The 17497-nt window shown below is 41.4% G+C and overlaps 1 protein-coding gene across 8 annotated transcripts in view; it reads right to left on the bottom strand.

Annotated features, from left to right (window-relative positions):
• The window catches only part of RBMS2 (RNA binding motif single stranded interacting protein 2), a 103683-nt gene that overhangs the window by 538 nt on the left and 85648 nt on the right, over nucleotides 1-17497 (bottom strand). For 6 of the 8 annotated variants that reach the window (XM_027106707.1, XM_027106704.1, XM_027106706.1 and 3 more), the window contains 10 exons: nucleotides 16687-16844; nucleotides 12578-12657; nucleotides 12335-12444; nucleotides 11830-11876; nucleotides 11195-11288; nucleotides 7031-7108; nucleotides 6581-6691; nucleotides 5893-5973; nucleotides 5354-5439; nucleotides 116-5247 (listed from right to left, as the gene is read on the bottom strand). In XM_027106707.1, the coding sequence (XP_026962508.1) occupies nucleotides 5359-5439; nucleotides 5893-5973; nucleotides 6581-6691; nucleotides 7031-7108; nucleotides 11195-11288; nucleotides 11830-11876; nucleotides 12335-12444; nucleotides 12578-12657; nucleotides 16687-16844 (840 nt within the window). In that variant the 3' untranslated portion in view covers nucleotides 116-5247; nucleotides 5354-5358. Of the gene's footprint in view, nucleotides 1-115; nucleotides 5248-5353; nucleotides 5440-5892; nucleotides 5974-6580; nucleotides 6692-7030; nucleotides 7109-11194; nucleotides 11289-11829; nucleotides 11877-12334; nucleotides 12445-12577; nucleotides 12658-16686; nucleotides 16845-17497 lie in introns of those variants that run through there. The other 2 variants (XM_027106702.1, XM_027106703.1) reach the window with 2 other exon arrangements.

Below are 17497 nucleotides of genomic sequence, written 5' to 3'. Positions count from 1 at the left end.
GCCTTGTGAGACATGGCCTTGGCTTCCTAAGCTGCCACCTATGTTCCCATTATAGCAAATATATGTGCTCATCACCACCTTCCCAGCTTCCAATCATGGATAAGACACCACGAAGTAGACTTCTGTGTTTTATTTCAAAAGTTGAAATAAGACAAAGTTCTACCCAATTGTAGGGAAGGACCAAGTGAATACCAAGAGTCAGAAGAATGGGTAGCATTGGCACAGACGTGGCAAGAGTATAAAACTGGAAACTTCTGGATAAAGAAAAAATGTGTTTTGAGTATAAATTAAACTTATTTCCTGTCCAAGGTGATAAGTGCATGCTAGAGAGCACTTGCCACCCGAACAAAAATGTGTGTGTTGGGGGATGTGGACACCAGTAATGGGGCAAGAACTTTTCTTTACTCAGGCTAGGAAAGCTTATCACACCCCAGGCTGGAAGTTTTGTTTTGGTGACCCTCTAAACTAACTGGAATAGGTGGAGAAGGAGCATCTCTGCTTTCAGCCCTATAAAAATCCCAGATGCCCTCTCTGGTGCATGTTTACTTCTCAGCTCATGGCAGCCACTGGCAAACTCTTATCCTCTCAAGTTCTGAGCTCTGCTCCCATGTTGGTGTTCCTGGGGGTGGCTCCCAAGCATTAATTAATATTCTAAGCACTCATTACTCAGCCTATCCTCCTGGCATACCACAGCAAGACCTAACTGAAGAGTTCACACTAGTCTAGGGTGATAAAGGAGGTCAAAATCTCAAAGAAGACATTCCAGAAACAAATAACCAAGAGATTTTGCAATTGATCACGAGACCTTTGTAGCCCCCATCTTCCTAACCCTCATGAAGGCAAGGACAGAGTAAAGGAAGGAAAGAAGTGAACCAGGTGCCCCTGCTGAATTGTGAAACTGTGAGGTAGGTCTTTAACAAAGACAAGAAAGTTCTGGGACACACCTGGAGAATGAAGATTCATTCAAAACAGACGTGGACATGCCAGGGAGAAGGAGCAGTGGTAACTGGGGTGAGAGGGCACCTAGCTTTCTCATTACTACAGTCATGTGGGGACCACCCCTAGGGAGATGCAGCAGAATTCAGCAAAGACGACAAGGGTGATAGAGCTCTCAGGCCCATCTCAGCTGTTGGAGGAAGACCCTCCTACGAAAGGAAGGAGTAAAAGCTGAGTAAATGAGGGATCTGCTAACGCTTGGAAAGACCTAAAATGCAGGTAGCATAGAAATGTAGTAGTTGGTTTAAGAGGGACTCAGGAAGGACCAGTGTGACAAGGCCCAAGGTTTAAGACCTAGCCCTTACAGACTAGCTTTCATAATACCCACCCTCTTCTCTGAATGAAGCTGGTCTAGCAGAGCCTGAGGACAAGTTTAGATCTGATCACTGACCCAAGTTTATTGCCCTAAGAGAACGTGCATAAGAGAACAGCAATGATTTTTTTTTTTTTCCCTAGAAGATGATTCTGTGGGGATCCCTGCAACATTCCATTCCAGCAAGGCCTCTCACCTCACCTTTGTGGAGCAAAGTAACAACCCACATGTAGGTCCCCAAACGGTAGACACTGAAGCATCAGGGAATAAGCAATGCAGGCAGGCATGACGGGGCTGAATGAGCTCACTGATCAGTAAGTTAGGAAAGAAGACGAACTGGGCTGAGGTGGCCCAATCCAGGATGGTCAGTAGAGCAGCACAGTCCTCACACCGAGTGCAAGTCATGTCCCCCTACTACCCCCATCTATTACTGACAAGGGCTATTTATTACCTCTTCAGAGTCACCAGGCTTCCTAGTCTAGACCACTCTTCAAATCCTTTGGTTAAAAACACACTTTAAAAATAACATCTCTCCCCATCATCATTCCCACACCTTCCCTAACCTCGACCCACACCCTCCTCCAAAAACTCTAATCAGCCTCGGGGCTGAGTATCATCTCAGAGCGAGAGAGGAGCAGTAATAACACCGCATGAGATGGGATGGGCAGGCTCTGAGGCTAGTAAAGGATTGTATCATCTGAGAAAGGGATCTAGTATGTTCTATTTGACTGAAAAGAGAAAAATACAAAGTACTAAAATATTTTAAGAATGTTATGAGCATCTGTAATGAGTGGGGGTGAGATATGAAGTACAGAGAGAGTTATGACCTGGCTCCATGAATACAGGATTCAGAAAACACTAGCATAGTGTTTAAAGAGCCCAGCCCTAGGCTGTGAGCTTGAAGGCTCCCCCTACAATTCCTCTGCCACCACTGCCACCAATGGGGCTATTTCATGGGAGAAAAAGTATCCCTCATTCCTTGTCTCCTTTTTCCAATCACTCACCCATGTTATGAACTGTTAGAAATGAACTAACAATTAGGCAAAAAGTATCATGAGTGTAACCCAAAAAGGCCCAAACAAAATTCCACGATGCCATTAACCATTACAAAAATAACTTCAGGCTCTCCGTCACTTCCCATGCCCAAACCTTCCCAAACCAGAAACACCCATTAATAAAATCCATTAAGCAGATTCACATGAGAACACACAAAAGGTAACTTCAGAATTTTAAAACAAAACAAAGCAAAATTACAGCCATTTAAACATTTAAATACAGAGAAAGTAGACAGAACCAGGAATTCTGGGAGGCAGAGGAGGGCAGCAGTGACATCAACAGTTTGTACACATGAAAGGCCCTCATTTCACTAAGCCTCCTAGCAAAGCAAGGCTCCCCTAAACTACTATTAATTAAATGAACAGGATTCCAGATTTTTCTCCTTTTCTTCAAGGCCACTGACAAGAAACATATGGTGTATTTTCCTTGACTAAGGAGTAGAGACTCAGAAACAAGAGATACCTGCCCAGGCAAAACCTTCTACAAAGTTACTCGGTTTGGGGCTGTTTTACATCAGATAAACCCTTCCTGAGGTTGGAAGTACCCGTGAGAAAATGAATAGTGGCAATTTTATCCTTTATACTTCACATCCTACCTATTGTCCCCTACCCCTACTCCCTTAACCCCAGGATGTACAAAAGGACACTCTGTGGGGAGGGAGCATTAGGACTCTCAACTCTGGGATGGGTGGAGGGGAGGGAAAGCTAGGCCCAAGCTCTAGGTACAACAACTGATAATACAGCTTCTTCCCGCCCAGCAGCATCTCCTTCCTCTCCCTACAGCCAGCCTACTGAACACCTGTTTCTCCATTCTCCATCATCTGGCTTTCTGTCTGATTGGTGGAAAGGCACCTGACCTTGAAGTGAAGGGGAGCAGAACTCTCCTTTCAGTGCAGAAGGGAGTGACTGGGAAGAGACAGGTGCAGGATCTTATTTCCTAGAAGATGGACAAAGGCTTCCTCCTATCTGTCTCCGTGTGCACAGTCAGGTCTTGCAGAAGGTGATGGAGTTGAAGAGCAAATTATAGCCTTTTTTTGAAGGACTCCTGACCTTGTAAATAGTGAGATGGGGTTTATGGCCCTTTTCTATCCCAGCTCCCTGCTGTCCTTCCACAAGCAGGAAGATTATTTCTGATGTCCTGATTGCCTGGAAAAGGGGCCCAAACACACTAGGGCAGGTTGCTCTGGACAGTTACAAAGAGCTTTGTCCTTTCTCGCCCCTTCACGGCACACACACACGGAACAGTCCCCACCTCTATCCCTCTGGATGTGTGTGTGCACATGGCACAAGCCTTTCAAGGACAGCTCAAAGCCTGGGGAAAATTCAAGAACCTCAGTTCTGTCCCTCTCAACTAGCTGCCTGAGTGTCAAAAGGCACCGTGCGTCCAGGGTGGGGATGGGAATTTACCAAGTCCTCTGGTACAGGAGGCAGGGATGACACTGTCTACATCAAGGTTTCCTAACCTTGGTACTACTGACATTTTGAGCCAGACAATTCTCTGCTGGGGGAGTTGGGGCTCTGCTGTGTCCTGCAGGGTGTTTAGCAGAATCCCTGGTCTCCAGCCACTAGCTGCCAGTAGCACACAGCCCCACCCCCAGGCGCGACAACCAAAAATGTCTCCAGAGATTGCCTAACGGCCTCTAGGCGACAAAACCACCTCTTTGAGAATCGCTGGTCTAGAGGTAAAGCAGCTGATTGTCCGTGGTGGGGAAGAAACCTAAATGGATTCAGCAAGGTCACAAATGCAAAGGCCCTGAGCACAGCAACGATGTGAGATAGGGAAGAGAGGGGACCTGAGACCCAGGGCAGAAAAGATCCTCTAGGAAGCAGAAAAGCAGGTATTCCTGAAAAGCTGTAACAGGGGAAGACATTTTCTCAGAGGGTGTGGTGTTGGCCTCGGCAGTGAGAAGAGTTAGTCAGAAGTCAGTAGGTCCACTCCTCTGGAACTCGCCAGGGAAAACCTAGTCTTCATCCGAATTTGGATCAAGGATGGCTTCCTAAGGCTGTGGGATTGTCTCCTTAGTGAGCCTAGGTCACATCTCTGCTTCCGGAGGGCAAAGTCTAGTCTTTCCTCCTAGGATGTGGCAGGTCAGAGGGAGGAAAAGCCACTTCCACTGCCTGCTTAGTGTTCTACCTTGTTCCTTGCCCAGCCCCCCAAAATTCCATATGAAATTTCATTCAAAAAAGAAATTCACAAAACTAAAAACTTAAAGAGGCAAAGTAGGCAGGTTCTGCTGTATGGAAAAGAGAAAAAGAACACTCTGGATGAGAGAAAGAAGGCATAAAATGTATGTGAAGAAGAGATGGGATGTGTGATCTAAGAGCTTTATAAAACAAAACTTTAAAAGTCTGCATGTTTTCTTACACCCCCACCAAAAGGTCCATAACTAAACTCAGTAAGTAGGGCCCGCAGTAGGACTCCATCCGTGTCCTAGCACCACACCTTTTTCTTTTCTTTTAAGAAAATAATTTGTTTAAAAAGCCTTCCCAAATAAGTCCAACACATCAAAAACTGTTTTTCATAAAGATGAGAACAAGCTCCAGGCACCGTGTCTCTTTGGGGTAGGGAAAGAGTATATTGCAGTTTAAAACAAAACATAAAACTTTCTTCACAAAATAAAAGAAGTCTTTTTGGTCTCCTCGACTGTAGCACACACAAAAAGTGACAGTTCCTCCAGGCTCCACCAGGAGTGGAGGAAGAGCAGAGGGCAGGAGTGCAGAGACTTCTTTTTCCAGGCCCAGGCCTGTGAAAACCGATGACCAAGTGTTAGTCCTCAGCTGGGCCCACAGAGGGGCTGTATTCCTGGTCAGCCCTCTGGAGTCTGGAGCATCAGCATCTCCAAGAATTCATTTATATACTCAACAAAGATGAGGAGGGAAATCCTAAAGGAGGCATAAGCCAGAGAGGGTAGGGAGGGGGAACGACAAACATGAGAGTCTGATTTCAGGCTGCTCAGCCCACCCCGCCCCTCAGTATGTGATTTCTTACCACTGTTACTTGTTGAACTGGAAAGAATAGACCCCATGGTCTGAGGGAGCATCCACCGTCACTTGATTTTGCTGGCTGCCGCTCTCCTGTACCACAGCCAAGGCAGGAGAGTCACCTTGTGCATCCCTTCCTCACCTCCCACTGAAGCAGCCTAGCTAAGTTGCATGTCCTCCCCAACCAACCCATTCCCACACACCTGTGTGAGTGCACACACACACACACACACACACACACACACACAAACACACACGCACACTCAGAGCATCACTTCCCCAACGTTTAGGGCAACCCATCCTCTTCCCAGGACCCACTAGTCGATACAAGCCAGCATCCTGGGATTAACTACCGTCTGCCAAATGAGAGGAAGGGCCTCATTCAAAGATACAAACTAAGTCTTTCCTTCCTACATTCTTCACATCCCTACCAGCTATTTGTGAACACAGAATCAGCATCACTGTGAGAGGAAGATTTTGATCAGGGGAAAATCTGCCTCTGTTCATTTTCCAATCTTCAATCCAAAGAGATTATAAAGCTCTTACCTCAACTGAAACACTGGAAGAAGGCACAGGGGTGTACTGGGAGATGTACGCTCCTTGCATAGCTGCAGCTGTTGGCATATACTGGAATGAGATACAACAATAGGCTTAGAGCAGTGATTCTTGGCTACATTTAAAGCACCTGGGGAGCTGTAAAAACTACCAGTGCCTATTGTTCTGTCCCCAGAGATTCTAATTTAATTGTCCTAATTGTGCTTTTTAAAAGCACTTCAGGTGACTCTAAAGTACACTGGCTTAGAGAGGCTTCTACGTACATGACTACCTTTTCCTCCTCTTTCCTGTCTTCTGCTTTTTCTCAACGCCTTCTCTGCTTTAAGCCCTCCTGAACAAATCAGAATGCATCCGACCTACAAGAAAACTAATGAGCTTCACCCGTTCTTCCTGTTACTACTTTGATAAAGACTTCTAGGAAAGTGTATGAACTAGATAAACTAATATGTAGGTAGAAACACCATTTATTTAGTTGCATGAGTAGGAATCAGTTAAAATGAATGAGCTAAACAGCAGAATGGCTGTATTCCTAGCTCACGGATTATTATCTTTTTAGTTTATCGCCTTTTCTGAGTGTGCCCTCGATGACACTGAAGTGATTCCCATCCTTATTCAAGAGTATTTAAACCTAAGAGTACTACATAGGTATTCTTTATAATAAAAAAATATCCTGCTTTACTGTGCCCGTGCTGCTGAGCGAGAGGTGGCCCAGTTGCTGGGTAAGAGGTCCCATCATGGAGGCAGGCTGGAGAGAAATAGGATGATCCATTCCTGGTGTCAGAACTGAACCCTAGAAGCAGCAACAAAGGACAGGGTTAGTTGGCAGCATCCTATGAGGCTGCCTGAAGTGGTGATTCATGGCTACCAGAACCACTGAAGACAGACATTTAAAAGTCCTGGGAAATGATAGGTGAGCAACGACCCAGCTATGTAGCAGGAACAGGCACTGCCCATCAATCTGGAGGGATCCTTGTCTAAGAATAGCAAACTCACAGAATTTAAGGTCAAACACCTGGGTTACACAAGCGACTGAGCCAGAACTCACACCCTTATCTCATTTCATCAAATCCCACTGTTTTTCTTTACATCAAATTGCCTCTTTGGCTTTTGCCCACTTCTGAACACTCACTGAAGGCTGCATGAGGTATGACTGGTGGTGCATCCAAGACAGGTTAGGTACTTGTAGAGGAGATGTCTGAGTTACTCTCTAATGCAAGCGAAAATAAACAAACAACGTTAATTGCCTAGAGACTATTATTTTGCCCAATGATCTGATAATGTTCAGCAAAACCCACATAAGGTTGGAGTGTGCCCCCCCAGAAACTGTAAATATTAAGAATAAACTGTTTAAAAAATATTAACAACTCTTACACTTCAAGTAATCCAATTTTAAACTGGGCTACAAATTTGAGTAGATATTTCTCTAAGATACACAAATGGCCAACATGCACACGAAACAGGTTCAACATTAGTCACTAGGGAAATGCAAATCAAAGCCACAATGAGACACCACTTCATACCCACCAGGATGGCTATAATTAAAAAAGGACACTATAACAAATGTTATACACTGCAGGTGGGGATGTAAAATGGTACAGGGGCTTTGGAAAACAGTTTAGCAGTTCCTCAAAAAGTTAAACATAGAGTTACTATGTAACCCAGCAATTTCACTCCTAGGTATATACCCTGGAGAAATGAAAACATATGTCCACACAATAGTTCAGAGCAGCATTATTCATAGTAGCCAAAAGGTGGAAACAACTCAAATGGCCATCAACTGATAACTGGATAACAAAATGTGGCATATCCGTAAAATGGAATGTGATTCAGTCATAAAAAAGAATGAAGTACTGATACATGCTACACATGAATAAACTTTGAAAACATGCTAAGTGAAAGAAGCCAGACACAAAAGACATAGACTGTATGCTTCCATTTATATGCAATGTTCAGAACAGGCACATCTATAGACGTAGAAAGTATATTGGTCATTGCCACGGGCTAGGGGTAAGGGCAAATGGGGAATAAATACTAATGGGTACACAGTTTCTTTCTGAGGTGATGAAAGTGTTCTGGAATTAGATAATGGGGACAGTTGCATAATTCTATAAATATACTAAAAAATACTGACTTGTACACTTTAAGAGGATGAATTTTATCATCTGTAAATTATATCTGAATTTTAAAATTAAAAAAAGCAACGAGAAGCTAGAAATGCATCTTGATAGACAAGTAGGTTTATTCCACAAATATAAGGATTGTTCAAGATCAGAAGCTCTACAAACATAAGTCAAAATTGAAGAAAAAAAGCCATAGTGTAATATTAGATGCTGAAAAGACATTTTAGAAAATTCAGCAGCCATTTACTTTTTAAAAAATCACAACGTAGGGAATTCCCTGGTGGTCCAGTGGTTATGACTCAGCGCTTTCACTGCCGCGGCCCGGGTTCAATCCCTGATCGGGGAGATAAGATCACACAAGCCCCGAGGTGCGACCAGAAAATAAATTTTAAAAAATACCACAGGGCTTCCCTGGTGGCGCAGTGGTTGAGAGTCCGCCTGCCGATGCAGGGGACACGGGTTCGTGCCCCGGTCCGGGAATATCCCACATGCTGCGGAGCGGCTGGGCCCGTGAGCCATGGCCACTGAGCCTGTGTGTCCAGAGCCTGTGCTCCGCAATGGGAGAAGCCACAACAGTGAGAGGCCCGCGTACCGTAAAAAAAAAAAACAAAAAAAAACCACAAAGTAAAATAGAGACTAGAAAGAAACTACTTACATATATTAAAGGCTATTACCAAAAACTATCTGCAAACCTTAACCCAAACAGAGAAATATTAAAACCATTGCAATTATAGTAACCTATTAGGTAGTGGGGTCAAATAAATACAATTGGATAAGAACACAGTTGGCATAAAATTGAAAAGGAGGAGAGAACTATTATTTTGCATCAATGATATAACTGTATACCTAGAAAACCTAAGAGATTTAAGTAAAAAAAAAAAAAACTAGTAGTAATAAGAGGATTTGGTAAGTGAGCAGTATACAAGATAGATGAACATAAATTAGTAACTTCTCAGTGTATCAATAAGCATCTAGAAATGCTTATAAAAATTACAGAACACTTAGAAGTATATTTAACAAGAAAAACATAAGACCTACATAAATAAAACTAAGATCTTATTGAAAGACATAAAACTTTGAGAACGTAAAAAGAAATACCATATTTTAGGTGAAAAGACTTAGTACTTTTTAAGAAGTCAATCCTCTTTAATATATAGATCTAATGTAATTCCAATTAAAATTCTCCCTCACAGATTTTTAAAAATTAGATAAAATGATCATAAACTTATACAGAAGAATAAATGCCAAAACATAGCAAAGAAAAGTATGAAAGAGTGGAGAAGGTTTTGTCTTATCAAATATTAGAACATACTATGAAAGCCACTGTAATCAAATCAATACATTATTGAAATAGGAACAGACACAATGATCACTGGAAGAGAATAAAGGATACAGAAAAAGATTCCAGTGTTTACTATATGACAAAGGTGGCATTTCAATTCAGTGGGAAAAGGATGGATTATTTAATAATGTGGTGCTATGATAACTGGTGAACATTTTGAAGGAAATACAATAGAACCCCTATCTTATGTCATATACAAAAATAAATTCCTGGTTATTATACATTTAAATGTAAAACAATGAAATACATCTTGGGGACCATATGTACAATATAGGGACTGGGAAGACCTTTTAAATTAAGACAAGAAATGCAAAAGCTGTAAGTAAAAAAGCAGACATATTTAACTATACACAAATTTTAAAACTTTTGTATGGCAAAAACTAGTGATTCCCAAAGTATGGTCCCCGGATCAGCAGCAGAAGCAGGAGCAGCATCTGGGAACTTGTTAGAAATACAAATTCTTGCCTCTCACCCTAGACTTGCTGAATCAGAAATTCTTGCTGTGGTGCCCAGTAACCTAGGTTTAATAAGTGATTCTGATGCACAGCTGAAGTTTGAGGACCATAAAGTCAACGGAAAACAATTAAATTTGGAAAAAAAAACTTGTAACAAAGATAACATTCAGAAGATTAGTACTTATAATATTGACAGTTTTTTTTTTTTTTTTTGCTGCCCCGTGTGGCTTGTGGGATCTTATTCCCCGACCAGGGATCAAACCCATGCCCCCTGCTTTGGGAGCACAGAATCTTAACCACTGGACCACCAGGGAAGTCCCAATAATACTGATAGTTTTTATAAGTTGATGGGAAAAGAACAAATAGTCAAACAGGAAAAAGGACCAAGTATATGAAGAGCAAATAAAAATATGACCAAAAAAATGCTTAAACTCAGCTGCAGTCAGGGAAGTGCAAATTAAAGTAACAATGTACTTTACATCTATCAGGATAGAAAAAAATTTTAAAAGAGCAATGTCACCTCTGGCTGGAGGGAAATGGGTACTCTCATATGTTGCCAGTGGAATGTGAATTGGCACAGTCTCTGTGGAAAGCAATCTGGTAACATCTATAAAACTGAAAGTCCGTGTATTATTCAACCTAACAACCTCACCCCTCGGACTCTAGCCCCCAGAAACAAAAGCACTCATATGTGAGGATATAGGCAAAAGGATGTTTACTAGAGCATTATTTGCACCAGATAAAAACTGAAATCCAAAGAATGCCTTTCACTGGGGTATAGTGGAAGAATTCTGGTATATGTGCAGCATAAAATATGTTACTATTAAAAAGGAAATAATTAGAACAGAGCTGCATAAGAACTACCTGGAGGGCTTGTTAAAACTCAGATTGGTAGGACCCGTCCCCAGAGTTCCTGTGAATCTGGGGTGGAGTCCAAGAATTTGTGTTTCTAAAAATCCCCAGGTAGTGCTGATATTGCTGGTCCAGGGACCACACTTTGAGAATCACTGGTTTAAATGAGAAGAGTAAAGTGTAAAAATATATATTTAATATGGAAAATTTTTGTAACATAAACAATGACTTCCAAAACCCTATACTTATGTGTATATGCAGATAACAAAAAATATGGAAACTAGTAGGAAATTAACATGGGTTTGCTTGTGGGAGTGGTGGAGAGTAAAAGGATGCTTCTACAACAGTCTATATACATGTAGTGTGATCACATGTTATGCTTTTATGTAAAACTATTTGTGTATAGTATGTATAAAGGAAAAAACAAAAGAACAACAAGTAGTTCCCAGCCTAAAACACAATGGTAGGGAAAACCACCACACCCTTTTCTGGGCATGAACGTACCTGATATGAAGACAACATACCTGATATGAAGACACAGGAGATGGAAGATACGGGGACAGTGCAGACTGAGCAAGCATCCTGTTGGGGGTGATGTTATAAGGAGCTGGGTAAAACCTGTAGGAAGGGACCTCATCAGTAAGGAGTCACAGGAAACTACAAGGCAAGGGCCCCCACTGATAGACACAGCCACTTCCCACTAATTACTCTTTTTTTTTTTAAATAAGTTTATTTAATTTTTGGCTGCGTTGGGTCTTTGTTGCTGTGTGCGGGCTCTAGTTGCTGTGAGCAGGGGCTACTCTTCGTTGCGGTGTGTGGGCTTCTCATTGTGGTGGCTTCTCTTTGTTGTGGAGCATGGGTCTGGTCGTGTGGGCTTCAGTAGTTGTGGCACGCAGACTCAGCAGTTGTGGCTCGTGGGCGGTAGAGGGCAGGCTCAGTAGTTGTGGCGCATGGGCTTAGTTGCTCCGCAGCATATGGGATCTTCCCGGACCAGGGATCGAACCTGTGTCCCCTGCATTGGCAGGTGGATTCTTAACCACTGTGCCACCAGGGAAGTCCCACCACTGACTACTCTTTAAATATCAAGATGAAACATCCGAGTGCCTGGACACAGGCCTCTGTCATTTTCAGGTGGCCTGTTTAAAGAAAACACCCTTACCCATTCTGAAGAGCTGTGGTGGGGTCATAGGTCAAGGCCATACCACCCTATAAAGAAAGAACACAGCACGCACATTGTGAGCCCTTAGTGAGAACAGGAACAAGCCCAGAATTTCAAGGCTGAGGACGTATTTGGTTCAACTGATTAAAAATGAAGTCTGAACTAATCCCACTACAACTGTTCCAGGGTTTTTCTGGTTGTGCAGGATGCAAAATTCCATTCAAGATCCACACTGAAGAGCATGTTAAGCAGCCAGCATCTCTGTTACATACTGTAGCTCTCAAGTTTACCACAGAAATCAGGCCATGGAAATTTCCATTCCACTTTTCTTTTTCTTTTTCTTTTTTTTTTGGCCGCTTTGCTTGGCATGCAGGATCTTAGTTCCCCAACCAGGGATAGAACCTGTGCCCCCTGCAGTGGAAGCACGGAGTCCCAACCGCCAGGGAAGCCCCATCCATTACATTTTAATGTCCTTAGTATTCCTGTCTCCTAGAGGGCCTCTTACCATGTCTCCATTCCTTGGCCAGGCCCGTCCATTTTGCATAAATTTTCCTTGGTTCTGTCGTTTCTTTGGACCCCCATCAGCAAATTTGCAAAGCAAGGGATCAGATGGGGCTGCCAAGAGAGAAAGCAGACAGGCAGCTGAGTCCCACCTCACTTAGTCCACTCACTCATGCAAAAATCCTCCAGAATCTTCACAGGAAGTCATAACCTGTGGCCCTCTCAGCCTGATTCCCAGATGCCTCACCTGGTACTCCAGGGGGTGTCTTAATATATTTTCCATTAAAGTGGGTGATGATGGCTTCACACTTCTCTGTGGACTCCATCCTAAGGAGCACAAGAGGAGTTAGGGTCTACCTTCTCCAGGATCTGTACTCTCCTTATACTCGAAGAGAAAACTCTAAGTTCCCAGCCCCACAAATGCTCCAAAAGTTGTCGCTACAGAAATACAGAGTTTCCTCCACACAAAGTCAAGGTATCTTAAAGAGGCAACCCCAGCTTCTAATGAAGGTTTTCTCAACTGGCTCCTATAGGGGTCCTGAAAGGAATAATGGAGGTCTTCAAACCATGAATATTCCAAAGAAGACACTGATAGATGGACCTAGTGTTGTGTCTGGGTCCCTAAATAAGAATACAATGCTGTCACCATTATTTTTTATTACAAAATTCCTAATGGAAATTGTTCCCTCACTTTTTTTTTTTTTTTTTTGCCACGCTGTGCAGCTTGTGGAATATTACTTCCCCAACCAGGGACTGAACCCAGACCACAGCAGTGAAAGTGCCGAGTCCTAACCACTGGACCACCAGGGGTTCCCCTCTTCCCTCACTTTGATAAAACTGTACAAGCTAAGAATTTGCCAATATTTATTTTTTGCTTCTGGTTATAATTATCAAGGTCTAAATAGCTACTGATAACATCATTAAGATTTCATGAGTCGGGGCAGGGAGGGATAAATTAGGAGTTTGGGGTAAGCAGATACAAACTAATATATATAATACAGATAAACAACAATGTCCTACTGTATAGCACAGGGAACTATATTAAATATCCTGTGACAAATCATAATGGAAAAGAACGTGAAAAAGAATATATATGTATACATATATTATCTATATATACATATAAACACATATGTATACATATATATGAAAAAGGATACATATATAAATCACTTTGCTGTATACCAGAAACTAACACAATATTGTAATTCAACTATACTTCAACTTTTTTTGAAAAATGGGAGAAAAAAAAAGATTTCATGAGTCTGTGGGAGGAAAGAGTATTAAGACAGGCTTTATGGTCCAGAGTGATAGAAAAAACAATGTTAGGAACTACTGAGTTAAAGTGTCTTGTTGGGGAAAGAGGACTGAGTAAAAATCAGAAAATCTAGATTCCAGCACCCGTTCATCGCTCAAAGTCTCTGTGAGTTAGAAAATGCACAAAAACCCTTCTGACTCATTCCTCATTTCTGCTTCAAATCTCCATCTACCTTATTACACAGGGCTGTATAGATCAAATGAGATAATGCATATAAATGTGTTTTAAAATGATAAAGATCTATATAATACAGGGTACAGTATCTTCCCCTCTTTCCATATTTAAAGTAAGTCTCAGTATATTTTCTATGCCAATAACCACTAAAGATATGAACCATTCCTATGAAGGCAGTTACTAAAAAAGGCCTCAAATGGAAACTTTTAGAGAAAATAACCTTAGGTGTCCTAGAGCAAAAAGTGTTGAGTTGGGTTACTCCTACTCCTTAGTCTTTCAAAAGGGTGAGCAGGCATGGAGGGTTTTAAGAGAATCACTTTCAGGACCTCAGCTTCCTCATAAACTCTTTCCTAAAACTGATGTGCCTGAGGGAGAGCTTGTGATCACTAATGATCAAGGCTGAAGTCCCCTCTTACAACCACTCTTCTCAATATACTTCGAACTCATCCCAAAGCTCAACACAAGGCATGGAGGACTAAGTTACAAATCTTTTTGTTAAGTCAGATGTTTCCAATTCTTCCTTCCCACAAGCTAGAGGACTCAACAAGTTGTCAACTGACACATAAAAAAGTCATTTTGGATGATAGATCACCCTGGTCTTGGCATATAATTCAGAAGGAATTCAAAGAATTCCTATTTTAGCAAAACTCTTTCCATTCCCATTTACTTATTTATGTGAACAAGGTTCCTCACCATGAAAACAAAACACAGGAACAGAGCTGGTACTAAACTCTGTCTTGTTACAGCAATAAACAATATTCACTGATGGCTACATGATCTAATTATATAAATCTAAAAGGAGCATTTCCAATAAAATTTACTTTATATGAAACAATTTTGTATCAACATTTTAATATATTTATGTTGTTTGGGGCAACTGTGAACTAATTATAAAGATAATTTTCTTATGGATTAATGCATATAGACTCAGGGCCACAGGAAAAAAATTTATATACATATTTTCATTGCAGAGAAGTATAACAATGATTCATACAAAGACTTTCAACTATAAAAAAGTATTTTACACTAGAATACAATTCTGTAGGGAAATACAATGGAAATACAAGATCAAGAAGAAAAACAGAACACTATAAGAATGGTGTAAGAGTTATGACTTTAAAAAAATGCCCTAGGAATTTTAAAAATGATTTTGTGTATTAAATTGCTATGACATTTAGATCTCATTTAGATACATTTTTAAATGATATGACAGTTTTATTTAAAATGTCAATATTTATAAATTGCTGGAAATTATACTTTGCAAGAATCTAAATGTATGAAGAAAATCTGTAGGTATTAATGTAGAAACATGCAAGAGATTTCATAGTTTTTTAAGTTTTCAAAGCCATATTTCCCACACTGGGCTTTGAGGCACCCTGGGCCATTGTGATGAGCTCACAGAGGCACAACAAGGGATATTTTAACTTTCTGAAGAAAATACAGCAATACCTATTGGATATCTACTGTAAAGACGACTAACTCTAAACAGTTCATCATTTCAACATTAGATCACCCTACAATCCTTTAGATAACATATTTTTGCAAAGCTGGTTTTTCAGTGGTTGCTATGACAAAAGCAAGTACCATAAGAAAACTAATGTGTAACAGGAAATGAGGGTGTAAGTGTCCAATCTGATTCCAAGGTTTGAGAAGTTGTGTAGTGTCCAACAGGCACACATTCACTAGAAAGTATAGTTATTTAAGAATGAAATAAAAATATTTTCTCTTTCAATGTATTTTTCAAATAACTACAAAGTTGTTAAGATATTTATTAAACACTTTTTGAATTGTCTAGACCATTTAATTACTTAATAAAGCGAATTGTTAAGTATTTCTTTTGTCTAGGGCTAAAAAATTATCGAGACAACTAAGGTGCCATGAACTGGAGCTTTTGCTTTAAGAGTATGGCGCAAAAAAGTTTGATGATCACAAACTTTAGAAACTCCCCTTTAGTTATACTTGGGATTGCCAGCAGGTGGTGCCACCAAGATTGAGTTGGCTATAGGGAAAAGGTCCTATTCCTTGTTCTCAAGGTCTAAAACACTCTAGAGTAAAGGAATGTTCTTGGACCAGAGAAGATATTATAAAAGAAAAAGGGACTTTTAGATCACTTACTCCAATACTTTTCAAACTTTTTAGAAAGGCAACAGAATCTCCTTTCAAGCAAAATCTTAAATAAAAGCAGAACCATTTCCTAAGTCGGCGAGAAGAGGCTGAAGCCCTACAATAGTGACCCTAAGCTCAGAAGAAGGTGCCCTGAAAAACTCTGCAGCTCTAGGGAACACCTGAAGAAAATCACTCATCTAAATCTCTACTTCACAGAGTAAACCAAGGCTCATAAAGATCTGATATCGCAGGGGCAGTTAGTCGCAGAGCTGGTTCTAGAATCTATGACTCTCAACAGATCTGAAAAGGTACCAAATCTTCCATTTCATCCTGCTGATCCTGAAGCCAGAAGGATAAGGGCTCTGCTCCTGTGAGACCTTTGGGCAAATCACTTCATATTGGGAATTTTGGTTTCCTTTTCTATAAAATGGAGAATTAATATTTATTTCGCAGATTAAATAATAGGATGAGAAATACTCAGTAAACTATAAGAAGATACGGAATTATTTTATTCTGGTTAGGTCTGAATCAAAGAAACAAAGGCTAGAATAGCAGAAAGTAATGGGGAAAGGATAAAGATTTGGGAGAAAATAGGTTTGTGAGTATTGTGACCTAAAATTAAATGAACTTTTGATTTACTGTCAACTACTTTCGACTAATCGTTTGGTCCTGGGGGGAGCAGGGCACAGACTTTCTGGTGACCTTCTAAGTGACATTCCTTATTAACCTCATCATTTCCCATTCTTGGCATCCCTCACCTTGCAAAGCCAACCCCTCTGCTGGTCCCACTGGTGTCTCGAAGGATTCTAGTGGAAATAACCTGGCCAAAGGGCTTCAGCATTCCCTCCAGTTCTTGCTCATCCATTGACAGCGGGAGGTTTGAGATGTATAAATTTGTGGGGTCCTGCTCCTGTTGCTATGGAAATAGAAGTGAAAAAATGAATTTCATATCTCTTAACCCTCTCCCACCCTCAGTGGGCAGCCACAAAATGACATCTCAGAAAAGAGAGAGCAGGGAGGCATGCATATAAACAAAGAGGATCTTAATGATTTGTAACACCTGGTCCCACTATCATGGGTCATGGGTTATAAACTGAGTCCGGGCCAAGAAAACCCACAGATTTAATATTTCTAGTACTGTACAAGCCCACAATACAAGCCATCAATGAAGTTTTTGGCTGTCTCTTTAAGAACTAGGCAGAGCAGCGCTCTTCTCTCCTATCCAACAGCCCAACAGCCTGTCCCAGAGGCTGGATTCTCTTGGACTGCCTTTGCTTCCCGGGTTGCATTGTTCTGGGTAATCCCCCCACTCTGCTCTTCCAGCCACAGCAGACTCCTCTTAGTAGGAATGCCTGTATACTCCCTGATGGAGGGAAAGCAGGAGGAGAAGAGAAGGGAAAAGGGAAGCCAATGTGCTGAGGGTTGCACTAAGAGCCAGATGTATAGCTCACTGGGTCACCACGGAGCCCTGAAAGTTCTAGTCTCACAGGAAGTCTAAAGTCACTCTAATGTCAGAGGACTTTTCTCAAGAAGAGGTGGGAGAGGGCCTCCCTGGTGGCGCAGTGGTTA

The sequence above is a fragment of the Aethalodelphis obliquidens genome, unplaced genomic scaffold, assembly GCF_003676395.1.
Source record: "Aethalodelphis obliquidens isolate GAN/ISIS:26980383/991018 unplaced genomic scaffold, ASM367639v1 scaffold8, whole genome shotgun sequence".
NCBI lineage: Eukaryota > Metazoa > Chordata > Mammalia > Artiodactyla > Delphinidae > Aethalodelphis > Aethalodelphis obliquidens.
The sequence above is the reverse complement of the archived record's forward strand: the minus strand, read 5'-3'. Positions and strand labels throughout refer to the sequence as shown.